The sequence below is a fragment of the Oscarella lobularis genome, chromosome 12, assembly GCF_947507565.1.
Source record: "Oscarella lobularis chromosome 12, ooOscLobu1.1, whole genome shotgun sequence".
Lineage (NCBI taxonomy): Eukaryota > Metazoa > Porifera > Homoscleromorpha > Homosclerophorida > Oscarellidae > Oscarella > Oscarella lobularis.
Window position 1 is genome coordinate 188956 of NC_089186.1, and position 20560 is coordinate 209515.

Consider the following 20560-nt stretch of genomic DNA (forward strand, 5'->3'; position numbering starts at 1 on the left):
ACAGATTGCCACACCATAGATATGGCCACACTAAGGCAGCGATACAAACCTAGCTGAAAGCATGAGCAGAAAGGAGACTAAAAATATACAGAAAACTATAAAAGGTAAACAAATGAGTCAATCGTTTTTCATTGCAGCTTTTTGAATTCTGATTCAATTGCTTGTCGATTGACTCGAAATGTCTCAAACTTTGCTAGAAGCTGGCCTACCGTTGGCCATTTTGCTAACCTCCACGATTCCAGAACCCTGAACATGCGACTGATGTGGCTGTTAGTTGACTCGCCAATCTCATTGATATCGGCCAAGCTAACGCCAAGAGAGAGACCAAATTCGTCCCATTTTGATGGTTTGACGAAAGCGCATGCTCTTATCAAATCCTGCGATACCTCTTCATCGTCAGCGGGGAAAGAGCCTAGCAAAAGAAAAAGCTGCCATTGAACGTATAAGAACTTGATTTGGCGAAATCTCACAATCTCGATTTCCTGTTGTTTCGACGTCATCAGATGACATCTGAAGAATGTCTGTAAAATGAGCGCATCTACTGCGGTTTTTTAATTAAACAAGAACAGCCTTACGATTTGCGACATGCGCAATCTTTTTAGCTTTCGCATGAACATCGCTTTTCACCGTCTCTAGAATCGATTAGGTATAAGAGAAGACCAGTCGATATTTGGCCAATTATCTAACCGTAAATAGCTTTGGCCTCCTCTTTAAGATATATAAGTTTTCCTTTTACTTCTTTCATTTGAAGGAATAGTGCTTCTAGAGCCTGACTTTGGTCATCCGAAAGTTCAGGTATGCCACGACAACCGAAAAGCTCGTGTCCAACCAGGACTGCGCCCATGAGAAAGGCGAGAGAAGGTTGAGTAGGAACAGCAATAGGAAAGTTTCTAAATCGATGTCGCAAGTACGTCTCGAGCAGGTTGCACTCCATAAAGCTTCCGATGAGAATCATGTAATCGAGTGGACCGACTTCGCGAAGAGTCGCTTCTATGCTGTTGGCGATGTAATGAAACAGAGGATCAAACAGTTTACGTATTTCCGGATAATTTATGAACAAGGCGCCGCGCGCAAACGTCAGATTGGCGTTGCCCGTTTCAGCAATTGCGGCTTCGACTGATGATCCACGCTCCCAGACAAACGCGCGAAAGGAATAGGGAAATTTAATGCTGATCTGGCAATAAGGTCGTGACACTAGCTTTAGACGTGTCGCTCCGTGGCAAAGAAGCCCGTTCCAATTGTCGGGGTATTCAGTCTTGTATTTCTCAATAGTGTACTTGCCGAAGATTTTCTCGAGCAGTTCAGCGACGTATTCGTTGACGTACGAGCCTACCCACGCTTCGCCCGGAACGTGGACCAGCCTCTTCAATCTGCCGTTACCTTGCACTTGATAAACGGTCAAGTTGATTGCATCGTCGCCGAGATCAGCGAGAACGAAATTCATGCCGGGCCTGATTGCTCCAGTGATTGAAATCTTTTCTTTATCGTACCTCATCACGAAGCCGCAGTAAAGAGATGCTGCGTCAGGTTCTGAGACGATTTTGAGTTTGTCTGGAGCAAGACCAGCCTAGAGTGACAATTTCAAAATAATTATTGCACTGCTATTTGATTTGCCTCGTATGCTGCTGCTCTCATCATCGGTTTAGCTCCTTTTTCCCACTTAGCCGGCACGGTGACAACCCACTTAAAAGCGGAGTTGTGCATTTCTTGGCGAGACTGAGACATGATACATCGAATCGCCTCATCTTTGAAGTATGTTAATGCAAAAGTGAAGACCGACAGTATGGGCATCTCTCTTCCATTCGCTGCTTGCACAGTCGTTTGTCTTGACACAATCTACGTGGCACACATCAACATCTTCATGGCCAATAACGCTTGGCTGACGTACCGTACCTTTTCTGTATAAAGAGTCAGCTTAAATTTTTCGAAGTAATACCATCTTGTCTTCTCGTCTTCCGACAGTCTCTTGTAATAATTCATCGCTTCGTATCCAAATGAATGAAAAGTTTGGTCAGGCTTGAGCAGGAGAACTGTGGGAACTCCCCATTTTGGTCTAGTTTCGTCTAGGCGTAACGAAAACGAAACAAAGAAACTGCTAGTTCTTCCCCCTATGTGAATGGCTACGACGACGTGGCTGCTGGCGTAGAATGCACTCATTTCAAGGCTGGGGCAAAAAACCGGATCTCGTGAGGCCTACTAGTAGAGAGAGAGAGAGAGAGATAGGCCTAAAAACACGATTTAGACCGCGTCGCGCAACCTCTACCCACGTTCAGTACGCGTGGTTTGTCTGAGGAAAACGTTGATAAACGACGGCCACGTCTATACGCTCGAGACGGCTGATGAAGTGAGTCAACAAGGCAAGAATGCGTCGCACCCGAAAGGGACATCGTGATAGCAGTGAAGAAACGTCCTGAAGCGACTAATCACCGAGAGAGCTGGCTAGAACTGGCTGGCAAGGTCGAAGGTCGAAGGTCGAAGCAGAGATCTGGTCGAAGATCCGGCAGATCGATGCAGAACGATGAGATGGCTAGAGCGCATGCTCGTTCGAGGCAAGAAGCCCTTGACGTCACACGGGTGGGTCTCGTGGACGGTTTCAATAGATATATAGAATCTGCGGATTTTGAAAAATTATCAATAGCCCTATCGATGCCCCACTTCAAGCAGTTGGACGACGTGGAGTCGTCTCAGGCACGGTTTCTGTGGGATAGGCGCACTCAATACCGTAACTATAGCGAACATGTCAAGCCGATATCTGATCAGGATCGTGACCGAATAGAACGGCGCCCATGGACGACGGCCAACAAACTCTGCCAAGGAATGATGACCCGAATGCCTTCCGCTTCTTCAAACTCGCGCTTAAAAGCTTCGCACTATCTGTCTGACCACTTTTTCTCGCAAACCGCAAAGGCTAAGGGGCCAAGAAGCGAAGAGGTTCATTCCCCCCATCAACATTTCCCATCACAGAGCAAAAAGTGTCAAACGATGGACGTGGGCGACATCTCAGCATCAAAAACAGCTTGCGAGCAACATCAGACTTGATATATGGGGAATCTCTAACAAGTTGAGGCAATTGCTCATACTGATCAGCAGTAATAAGTCCACTTTGAAGAAGCTTATCAAAAAGATCACCCGTATAAAGCAACTAAGAACTGAAATCGCTTCGCTCATCACAGGAACGAAACAATCTTTCCATTTGGGGTCGCTCATGTCGAGAAAGTGTGGGGTGGGGCAAAGTATCGTGAGACACCAAGTAGAGCTTCAAGAGAGACACGTAGGCCTAAAAAGACGACTTAGACCACTTTACGTTAACTTTTAGTACACGAAAATCGCTTACGGGCAACGCAATGAAAGGATTGCCAACGCGCAAAGCTTGAGACGGCTGCCGCTGATCTACGTGGCCGTTTCCCGACGTTAGCGCCTTCAGAACGTCGTTAATTACTTCTTCTTCTTCTTCGGTGCTTACTGGCGTTGCTGATCCACCCACAGCGGAGACGGAGGAGATGGGAGAGACTGGTCAGGATTCGAAGCCGGCTAGCGCACGCTCACCCGAGGCGGCTCCATGAGAAGAAGGACGGAGAAGCTTATCTCGGTGCGCATAAAAAATCGCTAAAAAACTTAGAAGACAAATAAAAAACAAGATGACACAAAACCTTCTGTAGTACGGAACACTACTCTTCAACCATAGATATCAGACGTAAACTGAATCTATGGTTGAATTAACCCAGAAAGTCTACCTTTGCTAATTGCTCGACCGTTGTACCAGTCGACTTCTCGAGTGCCCGCACTTTGACTTCGGTCGAGCCAAATTCCATGCTGACTTCGATGAGCCGATCCTGTCCGAGATGCGAATTTGGCATAGGCAATTTCATCTCGCCCTTTAATTGCCTAACCCCTTCATCGGTTACGTAGCGAGTCTCCTCGTGCACGGATTGATACAGCGTAATAGTCGCCTCGGTTTGATGCGAAAAGAAGGGCATAAAGAAATGAGAAATCTTCTCGTTAACGCCCACCTCTTGATTCTTACGCACGAACGTGGCAAAGCAGCGACGCTGAGCTTGGGTGCCTGGACTTCTTCTGCTCTCAAATAAACCGCCAGTGGAAGTACTTCCACGCCCCCTTGACGTCACACGGGTGGGTCTAAGAGCACGGAGCATCGTGTCACCATCTCGATCAGGTGAAACGACGGTTTCAATAGAATCAGCGGATTCTGAAAAATGATCAAATATCGATGCCCCACTTCGAGCAGTTGGACGACGTGGAGTCGTCTCAGGCACGGTCTCCGTGGGATCGGCACACTCAATACCGTAACTATAGCGAACACGTCGAGCCGATATCTGTTCAGGATCGTGACCGAATAGAACGGCGCCCATGACGACGGCCAACGAACTCTGCCGAGGAATGATAACCCGAACGCCGTCCGCTTCTTCGAACTCGCGCTTAAGACGCACTTGAAGTAGATGACACGTAGCGAAACCACCAACGAGAATAAGATAGTCGATTGAATCGACAATAGCGAAGATCCTCTTCAGATGATCGGCAATATTAGTCAAAACCGGATCAAATAATTTCGCTACTTCCGGATGCTTCAATGCTAGTATACCGCGAGAGCACTTGACGTTATCGTTGCCGAATGCAGCGATGCAATCCTGAAACGTCACATTCTTCGTTTGAAGGAACGTGTGAAAAGTGAAGGGAACTTCGACGTAGGTCGTCGACCCCGGTGCCGCCATGCGTTTGCTCGTCTCGAACTTCATAGATATGAAGTCAACCCAATCGCCAGGATGCGTTGCTCGGTACTCGTCGATGACGTCCTTATCAAATATCTGCTCGAGAAGTTTGACGAAGTTCTTGTCGACGTACGTGCCGCCCCACGCGCCACCCGTGGCGCAGTGCAACTCCTTCACCGACCGATCGGGAAGGACTTCGTGAACGGCGATGTCGGCTGTTCCGCCGCCAAGATCGGCGAGCACGTAGCGTTTACCCGATTGGAAAACGCTGCTCACCATTCGTTCGGCCGTGTCGGCGTTTTCATGATGCTGGAGGGATTTGCAGTAGAGCGACGCCGATTCCGGTTCCAAGGATATTTGGACTCTGTCGGGTTGGGCTTCTGAAGCGAGACCGGCCTAAATTAATTTAAAAATTATTCTTAATTAAAAATTAATTTTTTAATTATTTATTTGACGTTTTACTTCGTATGCCGCTTCTCTCATCATTTGCTTGGCGGCGTCGCTCCAGATAGCGGGTACAGTGATTACCCATTCCACGTCGTTTAGCGCTAACCCAAGCTCCGAAAACGAATTGCACTCTTCGATGGCCTTATCGCGAAAGTAGTGCAGCACGCGAGCGAAGACGGTCCCAATAGGGAACATTTGCCCATTCGCCGCCGGAATCTTAGTACGTCGCGATAAATCCTACTCACAAGCCCAAAAGAAATTATTCAATAAATTGAGCATATGTCGACCTTCACCTGCTTCGAGTGGAGACTCATCTTGAAGCGCTCGAAGCAGTGCCACTTCTTCTGCTCGTCTTCCTCCAACTCCCTGTTGTAATACGTCAGCGCCTCTTGCCCGAACGAATGAAACGTTAGGTCGGGTTTGAGCAGAAGAACGGTGGGGACTTTCGTCTGTATGTGACAGCCCTCCGCGGGGCGGAACGGGTCGACGGCGCGCATAGCGTAGATGGTGAATTTGTCGCGCGAAAACGACATCGCGTAGCCGCTGAACGCCGTTCCGATATCTATGGCAACGACGACGTGCCCCTTTCGCTCGATCGACGGCGGAGGCTGAAAGCCGCTGAGGCCAACGACAACGTCTTCGTAGTCGTGCAAGGGGGACCCGCGAGCATCGTCATCGTTGGAAATGTGCTCGTCTTCGTCCGAATCCGTCGCCATGCGTCTCAGTTCGTTCGTTCGGGTTCTGTGCGTGGCGTGGCCAAAGACGTCAGTTTCGATATGACGTCGTCTATCAAAGTGCTGGGGACAAGCTAAAATTAGCTTTTCCTGCTTTTCTGATTGGCGTCCACCTGCCACGAAATTTAGACCCTCTGAAGTAAGGATGATTGACTACCACGTAAGTAACAAGGGATTCAATTACCTGCTGATGTCCTCCCTTGGCCACGGAGAAAGCATTCTACGTTGCATGCATGCATGCACGCCAACTAAAGCACAACACAGATCAGCACCTACTAGAAAAGACAAAACAGAGAGCGACAAAGGCATTACATGTATCAGCTAGAGCATCACGCGCAATTAGAGCAGGGGAAGTCCGTCAGGCTTATTGATCAAGAAAGAGATTGAGAGGATTCTCAAACGGCACTCCGGCGTGGACGACCTCTTCCGCCGCTTCGCTCACACGATTCGCAACCAATTCGCGAGCCTTTCCCGTCAACGCCATCATGGTGCTGAACGAATTCTTCGCCGTGTGCGGATGCCCGTTGAACGTCTCGTGCAATTGATTGAGCAAATCCAAATAGCTGCGAGCGAATCCTTCGGCGAAAAGCCGAGCTCTCGTACCTTTTTTGAAATCGCTCACGCGAGCGTTATCCATGACGGGATAAACGCCGTTCGGATCGAAGACGACAGCGTCACCCGTGTAGTCCCATTTACCGTTGGGACCTTTAACCAACTTCTTCCCGTAAACAATCTCGGCGAAACGATAGTAGTGAGCCACTTCCTTCTCATCATTGTCTGTGGGACCAGTGGGGCTGCATCCTTCGCCTTGTTCAACGATTTCATGGATAGCGTCAAAGGCTAAATCTAACGTAGTGACAGGCTTGACTGGTCCTCCAGGCGCATCAGTGACTTGATGAGCACCGCTGAAAGTAATCGCACTGCTGTCTACTAGTTTTTGCAAACTTTTCTTAATCCATCTGTAGAAGCTTCCAATTGTATTGTGATTCTTGTGATCATGATCTTCGCTCATTTCTGACAGCGGTATCCCGGGTTTTTCAACTTCCATAAAGACGTCTCGAATCAAGCCAATTGACAAGCGACTCAGACGAAGAGTGAGTTCGGGACGTAGACCGCCGGGCATAGGCGACGGATAAACAGGAATAAAACTCTTTCCACGCAAATCAGGAGTAATGGGAGTGGAAAGATTCCGGCATTGGTCGATGGAATTCAAGACATTGCTAGAGAGCACAACGTGACGCATCTCTTCTAGAAGAACAGAGCGAATAATATGGGCCACCTGCCTGTTCTGTCCCGGCTTGATAGAAAAGTAAGCATAGAGATACAATGGAATGGTCGAGTGTTCAACTTGAATAGCTAGCTGAAGAGCATTGCAAACGCCCGGTACATCATAGTACGGTCGCTCGCCCGATTTTTTATCATTCGTCTCAAGCCAATTCGCGATCATGTTTCTCTTAGCTGTGGACAGATCCCTAATCGTAGGCATGTGCCCAGGGTCGTCTATATCGCGAAGCAGCGTATGACGTATACTATTGGCGTTATTGACGACGCTATAATAGTCGCCAAGACAGACAATTCGTCTCATCGTGGGGTACAAATCGCTGTACTGCCTAAGTATGGCATAGACGCTGCACGTTCCCTTTTCATCGGAGCCCCACCACGTCGCATCTTCGCTTTTGCACTCGAGTTTGTCGTACAAATGAAGGCTCAACGTCGACGCTATTCCTCCGTAATTCGGCTCGCGGCCTTCAGGCGGACAATAGATAACTGTGTATACTTCCCCGTCAATGAACTTGCGCGGATTTCCAGGGCCAGCAGGGATAGCTGTCAAAAGCAACTTCGCTAGGCCTTTCTCGTCGGTATACACTTCCGTTATCCCTATATTATCATTTAGTTTAAGCGCTTTCACCACCGTCTCTTTTTTCCCTACGGGATTTTCTCTAGGAGTCCAGACGGCCTTGAAGACGATTTTGTAGGAGCACAAAGGCTTCCCGCGACGAACGGCAAAAAAATTGTAATCCAACGTGCTCCCCGGATCCATGCGCCTCACGAATTGCGTCATAGGTCGAACAAGAACATCGATTTCGTTCATTAGCTGAAGAGCGCCCTTGGGGATTATTCCACGTTGATTGCATTTGAGTAGCTGAAAATCGTCGTCTTCGCTCACCCCCTCCGGAAGAACGAACTCCATAATATTTGTTTTGCAGACAGGCACAGTCAAATCGATAACACCGACAGTCTTGGAAGGGTCCGACTCATTGGCCTTTTTGACGGTCGCGATGCAAACGGCGTCGCCGAGGTAAGCGTTATTGTAGCCCGTGTCGTCATCCGATCGACCGAAAGCGTTTCCAACGTCAGCCAATAACGTATGAATTTTCTCGTCTGCTTGTCTTATGACAAAGGGTATCAAATTGACGGCATTAAGTTCGGAGCCGCGAAGAAGACGACCGCGGACAAAGTTGTGCGGCTCGCCGAGCGAAGCCGGCCCAATCGTTCCACTCACGTAGCCGTACGTATAAAACGGATCGCTCTCACTCGGATGATAGTGACGAACGTCGAACTTAATCGAGAGAGTATTTCCCGATATCTCTTTGAGGTTCTGCAGGGTCGGAGAGTTCGCGTTATCCAAATTCCACTCGACGTTCTCGATGATTGACTGGTAGCTGGCGGAGAGACAGGCGTAACCCTCACAGCCACGATTATGAAAGATTCCGCTAAACGCCGCCGGTTTGAAGTCGCCCGCCACCAACGTCGGACCCTGATACGCGTCGTACGATCGAATGGCGAAACGCAGTCCGAACAGAGTCGACACAAGCTGATTTTCCGGATCCAAATTGACCATTTTCGCCGTGACGCGCGAAACGCCCGTGTCGAGCGCTTCGCCGACGACGCCGTCGATTGTATTGCAGACGCCGACTAAGGGACACGCTTCCGTTATGGTGACGTCGCGAAAGAGAAACGACGCCGTTCCGGTCGGATTCCAGCTCGCGTAGGCCGGATTGTAGATCAGTTGGTCGACGAGTTTGAAATTTTTCGTGTCGAAGTGGAGCGGGTTGTTGTTGACGGACGATACGTCGCTGCGAAAGAGGCCGGAGAAGGCGATTCGAGGTCGGTCCATATAGGAACGTCCCGGAGGTGCGGCGTTGCAGTCAGCCGGCGGATCCGTATCGATCTATATAGCGATCGATCGGTGATTTCATCTCGCGACACGTACGTACGAAAGCTAGACCTTGGTGTTCGCTTGAGAAACGTCCAACTGACGCTGATCCGGCGACAGGAAGTCATAATAATCATCGTGATCGAGCTTCTTCATAGACGCGGCTGAAGAGAAAACAGAGAATCACTATAGGCGACATCGCAAAGAAAGCCTATGAGTATCATTAGTGTTCAGGAGAGAACAATGGGGATTACGATATCGAAAAACGATCGCGATTTCATCGAGTTACTCTCACCGAAGTGTTTCAACTGGTCCACCATAGAGAAGTCCGCGGCGGCTTCAAGTTTCCGTCCTCCAATTTCTGGCCAAAGCACGAAGGCCAATCTAGACAACGAGTAGAGATCTAACGCGAGAACTGCATGTACCAAGAAGTCCTGTACCAGTACGTACAAAAGAAGGTGCAGAACATACGTAGAACACGACCGGCGAACGGCCATATATGGCGGTCTTACGAGAGGTCAAATGTTCCTCCGTCAATTAGATTAGGTAGTCAATTAATATCAAGAGTTAAGCCTACGTCACAAACAAATAGAATCGCCACATCGTCTAACAGCGTCTTTTTTCGTCTTAATTAAACAGTCGGTGGTAGGTTCATGTATAGCTAGGAGAAGCCATACGTATTGACTGCTGCATGGGAATTTAGAGGAATCTTCTTTAGTGTATCGTTCTTCGCTCACTATTAATTAATGAATTTTCGATAATAAACGAATTCCTACACTAACAGAAACCTACATTACTTGATATACTCTGGGAGAAACGAACTGGTCTAAAGCACGTGTCGTCTGCTAGCTAACATTTGAGGGAAGCGAGCTACAACCTATACCGCCCTACCTGCAAGCAACTGCTGACTAAACCTTAGTACAAGGGACAATGAACACTAGTTATACAAAGAATTTCACGCTATGACCGAATGTTGTCCCCACTACGCACTCTGCTGCGTACATACACGATTCACACGTATTTATGGGAGCTTCATGCGCCGCTGCACCATCAGCCCTCGCTCAACCCGCCCTTGATTCCTATAGTCTACGTCCAGAAATCAGAGCCCTAGTTTTGTGTCGTAAAATCGGTCTATGCCCAATTAAATTAATTAAGCGAGGGCAGTGGCACTTGCATTTCTATGTAGGTGATCGAGGGCCCCCAATAGTCTCGCGTGGCCAGACCCTTTCCCTGTGATATTTATATCAAACAGGGGAAGGGTCTGGCCACGCGAGACTAGGCCCCCAAGAGGGCCAACTTTACTCATTCATTGAGTTGGGCCGTAATTGATGATAGAGAGAATCTTTCGCCAGTTCTAAGAAACAGAGAACGTTGCAAGGCTAAATTCGCATCGAGTTTGCTCACGAACTAACTAAATCCGACCGCTAGTCCTCCATAGGAGTTTAGCAAGGAAACTGCGGATATAAGACAGCCGATGCAGTACGGGTAGCGTGGTCTCGGCGTACCGGGGACCTGTTCACGACTTCGAAGCGATTATTGGCCTTACCGTACCTCTGCTTTGGCATTTTCGGTGTTTCGCCGGCGACTCGTTTCCCATTCCCAGACAGCGAATGCCTTTCTATCAGAGCGCGACCGCTATTTCAGTCACCGCTGTCGTTTCTCCTTAGTGCACGCTAGGAAAACTTGACCTCTTCCGCAAATACAGTACGTTAATACAGTACGTTAAATCACGGATTTATGACTATCCCGATTGAAACATTTCGAAGTTGCTGGGGTCATTGGGATCATTCCTTGGGGTCCTTGTTGTTGGTCTATAAAATTTCATGGCGCAAAGGCTCAGTTTCCTTGAGAAATGTCTGGTCGACGTGGGTTCGGCAAGAAAAGCGTCCTTACATAATCGAGCTTCTTTATCGACGCTGCATATAGAGGAGTCCGTGGCGGAGTAAAGTTTCCTTTCTCCAGGTCCGGGCCACGAGTCAACTGTCAATAAAGAAGTACAAAAATAGGAACGAAACGTAGGTGTTATTAGCCTTTTAGAAATAGTTGTAATAGTTGTAAGTGCGACAGTCATTACCGTTCGCCAGCCATTACCTCGCCTCTGACTTCCTCCGCAAATTAGTATATAGCTCAATTAATTCAATAGAAAGCGGTGAGAAGGGCCTGATGCAAACGGCGTCGCCGAGATAAGCGTTATTGTAGCCCGTGTCGTCATCCGATCGACCGAAAGCGTTTCCAACGTCAGCCAATAACGTACGAATATCGTTTTTCTTGTCGGTTCGAACGACGAACGGAATCAAATTGACGGCATTAAGATCGGAGCCGCCAAGAACGCGACCGCGTACAAAGTTGTGCGGCTCGCCGAGAGAAGCCGGCCCAATCGTTCCACTCACGTAACCGTATGTATACATGGGATCGCTCTCACTCGGATGATAGTGCCGAACGTCGAACTTAATCGAGAGAATTTTCCCATTCGCATCCGATATCTCTTTGAGCTGCTGCAGGGTCGGAGAGACTGGATATCCTTGCCCCAGACGACGTTATCGATGATTGACTGATAGCTGGCGGAGAGATAAGGATTCCCCGCTCCGCGACGATTCTGAAAGATTCCGCTAAACGCCGCCGGTTTGAAGTCGCCCGCCACCAACGTCGGACCCTGATACGCGTCGTACGATCGAATAGCGAAACGCAGTCCAAAAAGAGTCGACACGATCTGATTCTCCGGATCCAAATCGACCATTTTCGCCGTGACGCGCGAAACGCCCGTGTCGAGCGCTTCGCCGACGACGCCGTCGATCGTATTGCAGACGCCGACTAGGGGACACGCTTCCGTTATGGTGACGTCGCGAAAGAGAAACGATCCCGTTCCCGTCGGATTCCAGCTCGCGTACGCCGGATTGTCGACGAGTTTGAAATTTTCCGTGTCGAAGTTCTGCGGCAAGTTGTTGACGGTCGATACGTCGCTGCGAAAGAGGCCGGAGAAGGCGATGCGAGGTCGATCCATGTAGGACTTTCCGGGTGGTGTACTGCTGCACTTAGTCATATCTGGACAGCCCTATTGCGCGAGATTTTCTCTCTCAAGTCTCTTAATTCCATCTCGCGACACAACAGCTGACCTTGGTGTCGGCTTGGGAAGCGTCCAGCTGACGCTCACCCGGTGACCACATTTGAAGATGGTCATCGTGATCACGATGGTCATCGCGATCGAGTTTCTTCATCGACTCGGCTGAAGAGAAAAAGCAACGAATTACAACAAAGAAAGCCGATGATTGCTAATACGAGCGTTCGTGAGTATATATCGGCGTTTAGAAGAGCATTCATTGCGCAATATTGATCAAGTTGACGAGCTACCCTCACCGAAGTGTTTCAATTGGTCCAGCATAGAGGACTCCGTGGCGGCTTCAAGTTTGCGTCCCCCAATTTCCGGCCAAACCGCGAACGCCAATCTAGACGACGACTAGAGGGAGCATGACGCGAGTACTGTACTAAGAAGTGATGTACGTACAAAAGAAGACGCAGAACATCGATAGAACCCGACTGACGAACGGCCATGTGGCTGTCTCACGCACGTATTATGAGGGGTCAAGTATGAAAGGTCAAAATACTCGACGTCGTACTTGACTTCCTCCGCAAATTAGATTAGGTAGAAGAATAGTCAATTAATATCAGTGGACACTAGCCTCGGAAACCCAGACTCTCCCCCAGCCTCGTAGAGCGCGCGGGGAGAGTCTGGGTTTTCGAGGCTAGCCTGGTCACATATGGATCAGAATCGCAACATTGTCTGATAGGTTCATGTATAGCTAGGAGAAGCCATACGTATTGACTGCAAATTCAGAGGAATCGTCTTTAGTGTATCGCTCTTCGTTCATTATTAATGAATTTTCGATAATAAACGAATTCCTACCCTAACAGAAACCTACACTACTTGATACACTCCGGGAGAAAGGAACTGGTCTAAAGCACGTGTCGGCTGCTAGCTAATATTTGAGGGAAGCGAGCTACAACCTACCGCCCCGCCTGCTAGCCACTGCTGACTAAACTTTAGTACAAGGGACCATGAACATTAGTTATACAAAGAATTTCAGTCACCAAACAATTCCACTATGACCGAATGTTGTTCCCACTACGCACTCTGCTGCGTACATATACGATTCACACGTCTATTTATGGGAGCTTCATGCGCCGCTGCGCTACCAGCCCTCGCTCAACCCGCCCTTGATTCCTATAGTCTACGTCCAGAAATCAGAGCCCTAGTTTTGTGTCGTAAAATCGGTCTATGCCCAAATTACGCGAGGGCAGTGGCACTTGCATTTCTATGTAGGTGATCGAGGAGAGAGAAGAAACACAGAACGTTGCAAGGCTAAATTCGCATCGAGTTTGCTCACGAACTAACTAAATCCGACCGCTAGTCCTCCATAGGAGTTTAGCAAGGAAACTGCGGGTATAAGACAGCCGATGCAGTACGGGTAGCGTGGTCTCGGCGTACCGGGGACCTGTTCACGACTTCGAAGCGATTATCAGCCTTACCGTACCTCTGCTTTGGCATTTTCGGTGACTGAAAGAGCGGTCCCGGTCGCGCTCTAACAGAAAGGCATTCGCTGTCTGGGAATGGGAAACGAGTCGCCAGCTGTCGCCATGCCAGTCTAAGTTTTCCTTAGTGCACGCTAGGAAAACTTGACCTCTTCCGCAAATACAGTCTTACAGTCTTACGGATTTTAGCCCGCGTATGACTATCCCGATTGAAGTTGCTGGGGTCATGGGGATCATTCCTTGGGGTCCTTGTTGAATTTCACGGCGCAAAGGCTTGCCTGAGTGTTTCCTTGAGAAAAGTCTGGCCGACGTGGGTTCGGCAAGAAAAGCGTCCTTACATAATCGAGCTTCTTTATCGACGCTGCATATAGAGGAGTCCGTGGCGGAGTGAAGTTTCCTTTCTCCACGTCCGGGCCACGAGTCAACTGTCAAGGACAAATCAATAAAGAAGTACAAAAATAGGAACGGAACGTAGGTGTTACTTGGCCTTTTAGAAATCGTTGTAAGTGCGACAGTCATTACCGTTCGCCAGCCATTACCTCGCCTCTGACTTCCTCCGCAAATTAGTATTAATGCAATAGAAAAGCGGTGAAAGGGGCCTGATCATAGACATTATGGTCGAACGTGGCTAGACTAGGCTCCTGCAAAACAAGCTCTAAGTTACGGTTTACCAGACTAGGTTCCGCACAGCTGCAAAACAGGCTGTGAGGAAGGAACAGTTTTCCTTTCCAAGAGTGGAAAGCAAACAAATAGAACTAAATCCAGCCTTGTAATGATTCTCGATTGTGCTCCTGCAATGACGCACGCGCTTTCCGAAACGTCGACGGGGTAGTTCCGGCAATGTAAAAATTCTGCGCCTACAAAAGCTGCGTATCTGCAATGCATCGTCAGTCGCATGTGAGCAGGTAATCACAACGTTGCACAGCTGCTATGCATCACGTCGCCCTTCAGTGTGTCCTGTATTTCGCTGCATTCTGCTACATTGGAAGAAGTATGACTGGTAGTTGGCAAACGGTACTACATGACGACGAAAACTGGGGGAAAAGTTCGCCCGATGGAGTAGAACGATTGCTCCGCGCTATTCCAACCGAACGCGCAGCAACCTATCGACGAAAAGCAGAGCTCGCTCACGCAAAAACTCGAATACTGTTTATTGACTACACTGGAGTTACGTGGTCTTTCTCGCCGCGAACAGCGACATGGACGCCGCTTTCCACAACGAAAACATTTAAAAACTTGAGGAAAAATACCATTACCAGTCTTTGCGGAACAAAAGTTGTAGCATACGGTGGATACCAAGAAATATACGATAATCCGCGTCAAAGGTTTAGTGACGCAAGGATTTCTTTATTCGACGGTGAAAGCGAAGAGTGGGCAGTTCTTAATATCAAACACGGTCCTTCTTCACGCTTCGACCACAAGGCTTTTGCGCATCCCAGAAAAGAAAGCACGTGCAAATGCAAGGAGTCATTATTTGTATACGGCGGATATAGAACTAACTATGAGCTCGATTCTAAGTATTCTTCCAGTCCTATTTTCGATGACTTTTGGGAGCTTCGGTGTGTGGACGACAGAAACATGAAATATACATGGATCAAGATAAACACTACCCTGTCGCGGCTACATTCTTTAGCCAATTGGACCGCATTTTCAGTAAGCGACGAAAAGATCTACTGGCTGACGCCTAACAGCAATAAACTGTGGATTTTTGAAGTAACGACAAATACCTGGTCTCCAAAACTAATCGACAGTGCCTGCCCAAGCCATGCAAACGTTACATTTGAGCATCAGAATGACATAGCATATGTTGAAAGCCACAAACTGGCCATATTCCAAGCAAATAATCAACTACTAGGCGTGTACCATGTAAAGGAAAATCGATTTCAATGCGTAGACATCGGAACTAACGATACGAATAAAAATATTCCGGCAAACGTTATGGTACTGGATGAGAAAATACTTCTTTTGTCACTTTCGGAGCACAGTCAAGTCCAACTTTGGGAGTTACAGAGTGAGACCAACGATCTTCTACACAGTTTGAATTCGAAAAGAAATAGTTCGGGTTCAAGGCTATATTTTAAAGAAATTCCTTACAAAGAGAACTATCCCGTCTTCAAGTTCTATCAGTATGCAAGTATTCTTCGCATAAGCGACGCTGTATGGTACCTCATACTTGTTGAAGACAATCAAAAGGTGCAAATGTGGCGATTCGAGATAGATAATCTTAGGTGGACTTTGTACGACCCAGATCAGATACCAGAAACACGTAACGTACAGGCCCGTAAAACGGCTTTTACAAAGACAAAATATAGTTCGGTGGCGTACTTCGGAAGTAATCACAACTATAGTTCGTCTGGCAGTGACGATCTTTGGGTGTACGACACAAACGTACGAACATGGACAAGAGTTCCGAGTCTCGGAAACGGACCAAAAAAACTAACGTCGTTCGCTACGATGGACTCGTTAATAAACGGAGAGCTTGTTCTTTTTGGCGGTATCGACAATAAGAAGAATTCGCTTTGGGTAGCAACGGTCAATTTCAGTCGCATAAAAGCAACATGGAAAAGAATTTGTTGCAACGGACCAGAGGCACAAGAGCCTACAAAGCATCTAAACCGGTGGTCAAGCGCTGTATGGAATAACGCGTTCTACGTGTACTTTGGAAAAAAAAATGCTTCTTGTGAATGGACAACGTATTATACAAAACTGGGCATTAGCGAACTGAAGTGGAATTCTGTTTCAATTTACAATTTTCACTCTATGAAAGATATTTCAAAAGAGTTCTGCTATAAGCCAAGCACAGCAGTTGGTCGTTTTGCTATCACAGCATTAGAGAACGGGGACCTTCTAATAAAAGATCTCAGCCACAAGAAATTGACAAGAATAATAAAGTCGCGTGAAACAGTGTCTACTTGGAAACAAATACTTGTAGGTAGCGGCGATAAAATTTACAGTTTTATAACGGCGCCATCGAATGTGCCTAACACGCCTGCTATACGTCGTTTAGAACGTTTCCAACTTGCAGGATGCGAACCTGGGATGAACAGTTCCGACTACATCCATTATCCGTGTCGTCCATGCCCAATGGGACAATACAGTGATCGTTACGGTGCTAGTACTTGCACCGATTGTCCACCCGGTTTGGTAACAAGAACAAAGAGATCGATTTCCAAAAGAAATTGCACGTGTCCGGTCGGAAAATGCCCCAATGGAATATGTATTGTACAAAGCAACTACACAACCCACTGCATTTGCAAGAAAAGATACGTTGGCCCATCGTGCGAAACACCAAAGTATACCATACATATAGCAGCAGTAGCAGGAGCAGTAGCAGCAGTGCTCTTAATCGCTGCCTTTCTATACTGCATGAAGCGCGTCAGAAAACATCTCAATATGGCCCAGTACACGAGAACCGAATTGGAAATCGCTGAAAAAACGGTCGCTCAACTATCCGACATTTGGTCAGTAGACGAAAAGGAAGTAGTATTTGACCACATGATCGGCCAGGGATCGTTTGGCGACGTGTGGACCGCTCAATACCGCGATCAGACCGTCGCCGTCAAAATTCTCAAAATAAAGAAGGAGAATTGCACCAACGAGCAACTACAAGAATTCAAAGAAGAGGGCGAGTTGCTTCGATCAATTTTCCACGCCAATATCGTTCGTTTCATTGGTACTGGAAAGACAGCCGATAACAAACCGCTCATCGTTCTGGAGTACATGGAACGAGGGTCGGTTCGAAAAGAGTTGGATGAAAAGCACGCCGATCATCCTATGGAGATCGCGCTTCAGGTCAAATACGCGCTACACGCGGCCAAGGGAATGCGTCATCTCCACCGCATCAATCAAATGCATCGCGATCTCAAGTGCGACAACCTGCTCGTCAACAACAAGCGAATCGTCAAAGTCGCCGACTTCGGCTGCACCAGAATCGCACCCAAGATCAGTGACGACAACGGGGGAAGCATTCGCGGAACACGCGCCGTGGGTACGGCGTTTTTCAGAGCTCCGGAAATATTTCGCGGCGAAGCGTACAGCGTTGCCGTCGACGTTTACAGCTACGGAATTACGTTGTGGGAAATTATAACCGCAAAACGTCCCTACTTCGACAAATTCGAGGAAGGACTGACGAGCCGAGAAATTCTGGATCAAATCATTCATAGTGACGTGCGGCCAGAATTTCACGCTCACTGCGACAGTAATTTGAAAAAATTGGCCAAACGGTGCTGGAATGGGAACCCTCTTGAGCGACCAACTTTTGAAGACATCGTTCCAGTGCTGAAAAGACTCTGGTTGTCAAATGTGGTAAGAAATTGCGTAAAAAAGTCAATCTTTCAATTAAGAAAGTCCATCTTATTCTAGTGCTGATTCAAGTTGACGTGATAGGGAATCAAGAAGGAAGAAATCGTCAAATTGTCTGGTAGCGTCTTTTCTTCTGTACTGCTTGTCCGTATTACATATAAACCGTCTGCAGTAGGCCCGAGTTACAGAACACGTCATAGTTAGGGTAGGACAGGAATTCACCAGAAATTTGTTGATGAAAAGGAAAGATATCATTAGTCTGCAAATTCCCAACACTATATAACAGAAACCTACATTACCTTATATATCCCGTGAGAAACGAAATGGTCTAAAGCACGTGGCGGCTGCTAGTTAATGTTTGAGGGAAAGGAGCTACAACCTTCTAGCCTCTAAACCGCCCTACCTACTAGCAGCCGCCAACTAAACCTTAATGCAAGGGGAAAAGGGCCCATGTATACTAGCGTAGTTATGCAAAGAGCATGAAATCAGACGACTACACTATACCCCACTACACTTTCTGCTGCGTGCATACACGATTTACACGTCGAGTTTCATGCGCCGCTGTGCCACCAGCCCCCACTTGAGCCCCAACCCGCCCTCGATTACATGTTCAGAAATCAAAAGCCCTAGTTTTAGATTCGGTCATGAAATCGGTCTATGCCCACAGCGCGGGCAGTGGCAAAGCATTGCTATCCATCTCTATGTACGCCGCAGAAAGGACTGCCCCCTAAGTGCACGCCTACACCAGGTGAGGCCCCCAAAGAGGGAACGAGACAAACTTTATTCATCCGTTGAGTTGCGCCACAATAGACAGTGGAGAATCTTCCGCCAGTCCTAAAAACCGATAAATTAGATGCGGATCGTGCTTGATCGCTAGAACAAAACTTACAAAAGTAACTGTATTGGAGTTCAGTAAGGAAAAGTGCGGAGCCCATCCCAAGGCAAGAACTCGGATTAGAAAGATGATGCCGTGCGGGTAGCGTGTCTGTACGAGTCGAGGACCTCCTATTCACGACTTCGAAGCGATTTTCGGCCTTACCGTTGACTCGTTTCGGAGTTTACCCTCTGCTTTGACATTCTCGGTGCCTAAAATAGCCCATCGCTTTAGTCCAAAGGCATTCGCTGCGTGAGAACGCGAACAATTGCTGTTGGCCTTGCGTTTATCATACTGTAGTGCACGCTAGGGACCTCCTCATTGGACTCATTGGACTCGGCCAGCTATAAGAAGTCCATTATCACACGAGTCCCTATAAGTGCGTCATAAAGGCGCGTAAACATAGATAGAGCAGACTGACGAACGGCCGTGACTGACGCACGTATAAAAGGTTACATAATTGATCTCGTATTTGACCTCCATCCATAGTGGAGGAGAGTGTGCTGGTCATACATGTATACCAGACTAGGTTCCTGCACACCTGCAAGCTGTGAGGAGGGTCTGGTCATACAGATTCATACATATGATGGTCTGGTTAGAATCAGTTCCTGCGCAGCTGCAATGCATCGTCAGTCACTGTGAGCAAGTAAACACTACGCTGCCCGCTTCTGCACAGCTGCAATGCATTTCGTCGTCCTACAAATGGCCCTCTATTACGCCGCACTTTGTAACATTGGAGAAGGGAAAAGTAGCACTGGTCACTGGGAACACGTACTGCAAGAGAACGCGGATTGGGAGCAAAACTTGCCCCTAGCAGTACATCAATTTAAACATTTTTTAAGAGGCTACTCTATCCCAACCCAACGCGCCGTAACTTATCGGCGAAAGGCAAATCCTTCGCGAGCCCCCACTCGAATACTATTTGTTGACTATGCCGGCGTTACGTGGACTTACTCGCAGGAAACAGCTTCGTGGACAGCGCTTTCCACAAACAGCCATTTCTTTCACCTGCACGGAAATTCGATTACCAGCCTTTGCGAAACAGGAGCTGTTGTTTTCGGTGGTTACCAGCAAGTATTCAAAAATGGACGACTGACAAGATCGCGGCATAATGACAATAGATTATGGCTTTTCAACGGTGAAAGCGAAGAGTGGACTGTTCTTCAAAACCTGACGAAAGGTCCTCAGGCCCGTTATGGTCATAAGACATTCACGCAGTACAGAAATAAAAGCACGTGCCAATGCAAGGAGTCAATGTTTGTATATGGCGGCATGTCTCCGTCTTCCAATGTCCACCTAGAGGACATCTGGGAGCTTCGCTGTGTAGACGACAGAAGCATGAAATATCAATGGATACAAATCAACACGACCTCGTGGCCTCTACAACATTTTGCCCATCGGCACGCATTTTCGGTGGACAGTGAAAGCGTGTACTGGCTGACACGTAAGAGCCATAGAGCGTGGATCTTGGACATGACAACGAAGAAATGGGATTCAAAAGTGATTACCAGCACTTGCCCTAAACATGCTTTTACCTATTCTGATCAAGCAAACATGGTCTATGACAAGGAACACCAACTGCTGATTGTCCAATTGCTAAGTTCGGTACTAGGAGTTTACGATGTAAATAAAAATCGCTTCCTCTGCGTGAAAGTCGAAGGAAGTCGTGAAACAATGATCAAAGAAGCTCCACCAAAGATTCTGCTACTGGAGAACAAATTACTTCTCGTAGCTCAACTAATGCCCATTAGCAGGGCACGAATCAGACTGATGGTGCTATGGAAAAAGAAGC

The 20560-nt window shown here is 47.8% G+C and overlaps 4 protein-coding genes and 1 long non-coding RNA gene across 13 annotated transcripts; all 5 read right to left on the reverse strand.

The window, feature by feature from the left end:
- Nucleotides 1-42: 42 nt before the first annotated feature.
- Nucleotides 43-2425, reverse strand: LOC136193533 (heat shock 70 kDa protein 12A-like). Of its 3 annotated transcripts, none has more exons than XM_065982445.1 (7): nt 2268-2425; nt 1894-2193; nt 1615-1836; nt 688-1567; nt 576-632; nt 471-521; nt 43-412 (listed from the first exon to the last, which is right to left on the reverse strand). In XM_065982445.1, the coding sequence occupies exons 1-7, from the start codon at nt 2385-2387 to the stop codon at nt 129-131; spliced, it is 1914 nt and encodes a 637-aa protein (XP_065838517.1). In that variant the 5' UTR covers nt 2388-2425; the 3' UTR covers nt 43-128. The 3 variants fall into 3 exon arrangements, with proteins under 3 accessions (XP_065838517.1, XP_065838519.1, XP_065838518.1); XM_065982447.1 differs by having other exon boundaries at nt 1894-2196; nt 2268-2390; XM_065982446.1 differs by having other exon boundaries at nt 1894-2225; nt 2277-2327.
- Nucleotides 2426-3592: 1167 nt separating this feature from the next.
- On the reverse strand, nt 3593-6247 carry LOC136194059 (heat shock 70 kDa protein 12A-like). The gene is made up of 4 exons (XM_065983086.1): nt 6093-6247; nt 5468-6042; nt 5190-5411; nt 3593-5123 (listed from the first exon to the last, which is right to left on the reverse strand). Exons 1-4 carry the CDS (start codon nt 6145-6147, stop codon nt 3717-3719), a joined length of 2259 nt encoding a protein of 752 aa, XP_065839158.1. The 5' UTR covers nt 6148-6247; the 3' UTR covers nt 3593-3716.
- On the reverse strand, nt 6158-11224 carry LOC136194058 (uncharacterized). Of its 3 annotated transcripts, XM_065983084.1 has the most exons (5): nt 10959-11224; nt 10617-10909; nt 9361-9449; nt 9138-9229; nt 6158-9080 (listed from the first exon to the last, which is right to left on the reverse strand). In XM_065983084.1, exons 2-5 carry the CDS (start codon nt 10628-10630, stop codon nt 6273-6275), a joined length of 3003 nt encoding a protein of 1000 aa, XP_065839156.1. In that variant the 5' UTR covers nt 10631-10909; nt 10959-11224; the 3' UTR covers nt 6158-6272. The 3 variants fall into 3 exon arrangements, with proteins under 3 accessions (XP_065839156.1, XP_065839155.1, XP_065839157.1); XM_065983083.1 differs by having other exon boundaries at nt 10617-11224; XM_065983085.1 differs by lacking the exons at nt 10617-10909; nt 10959-11224 and adding an exon at nt 9506-9522.
- Nucleotides 11225-11232: 8 nt separating this feature from the next.
- LOC136194061 (uncharacterized) lies at nt 11233-13687 on the reverse strand. 4 transcript variants are annotated; one of them, XM_065983090.1, is made up of 5 exons: nt 13595-13671; nt 12568-12683; nt 12420-12508; nt 12179-12288; nt 11233-12117 (listed from the first exon to the last, which is right to left on the reverse strand). In XM_065983090.1, exons 2-5 carry the CDS (start codon nt 12612-12614, stop codon nt 11452-11454), a joined length of 912 nt encoding a protein of 303 aa, XP_065839162.1. In that variant the 5' UTR covers nt 12615-12683; nt 13595-13671; the 3' UTR covers nt 11233-11451. The 4 variants fall into 4 exon arrangements, with proteins under 4 accessions (XP_065839162.1, XP_065839164.1, XP_065839161.1 ...); XM_065983092.1 differs by having other exon boundaries at nt 12420-12519; nt 13595-13667; XM_065983089.1 differs by having other exon boundaries at nt 12568-13687.
- A 2367-nt stretch (nt 13688-16054) lies between these two features.
- Nucleotides 16055-19068, reverse strand: LOC136194328 (uncharacterized). Of its 2 annotated transcripts, XR_010671613.1 has the most exons (4): nt 18934-19068; nt 18784-18879; nt 18674-18728; nt 16055-18169 (listed from the first exon to the last, which is right to left on the reverse strand). It is a non-coding gene; the product is annotated as an uncharacterized lncRNA (long non-coding RNA). The 2 variants fall into 2 exon arrangements; XR_010671612.1 differs by having other exon boundaries at nt 16055-18728.
- Between the last annotated feature and the right edge of the window lie 1492 nt (nt 19069-20560).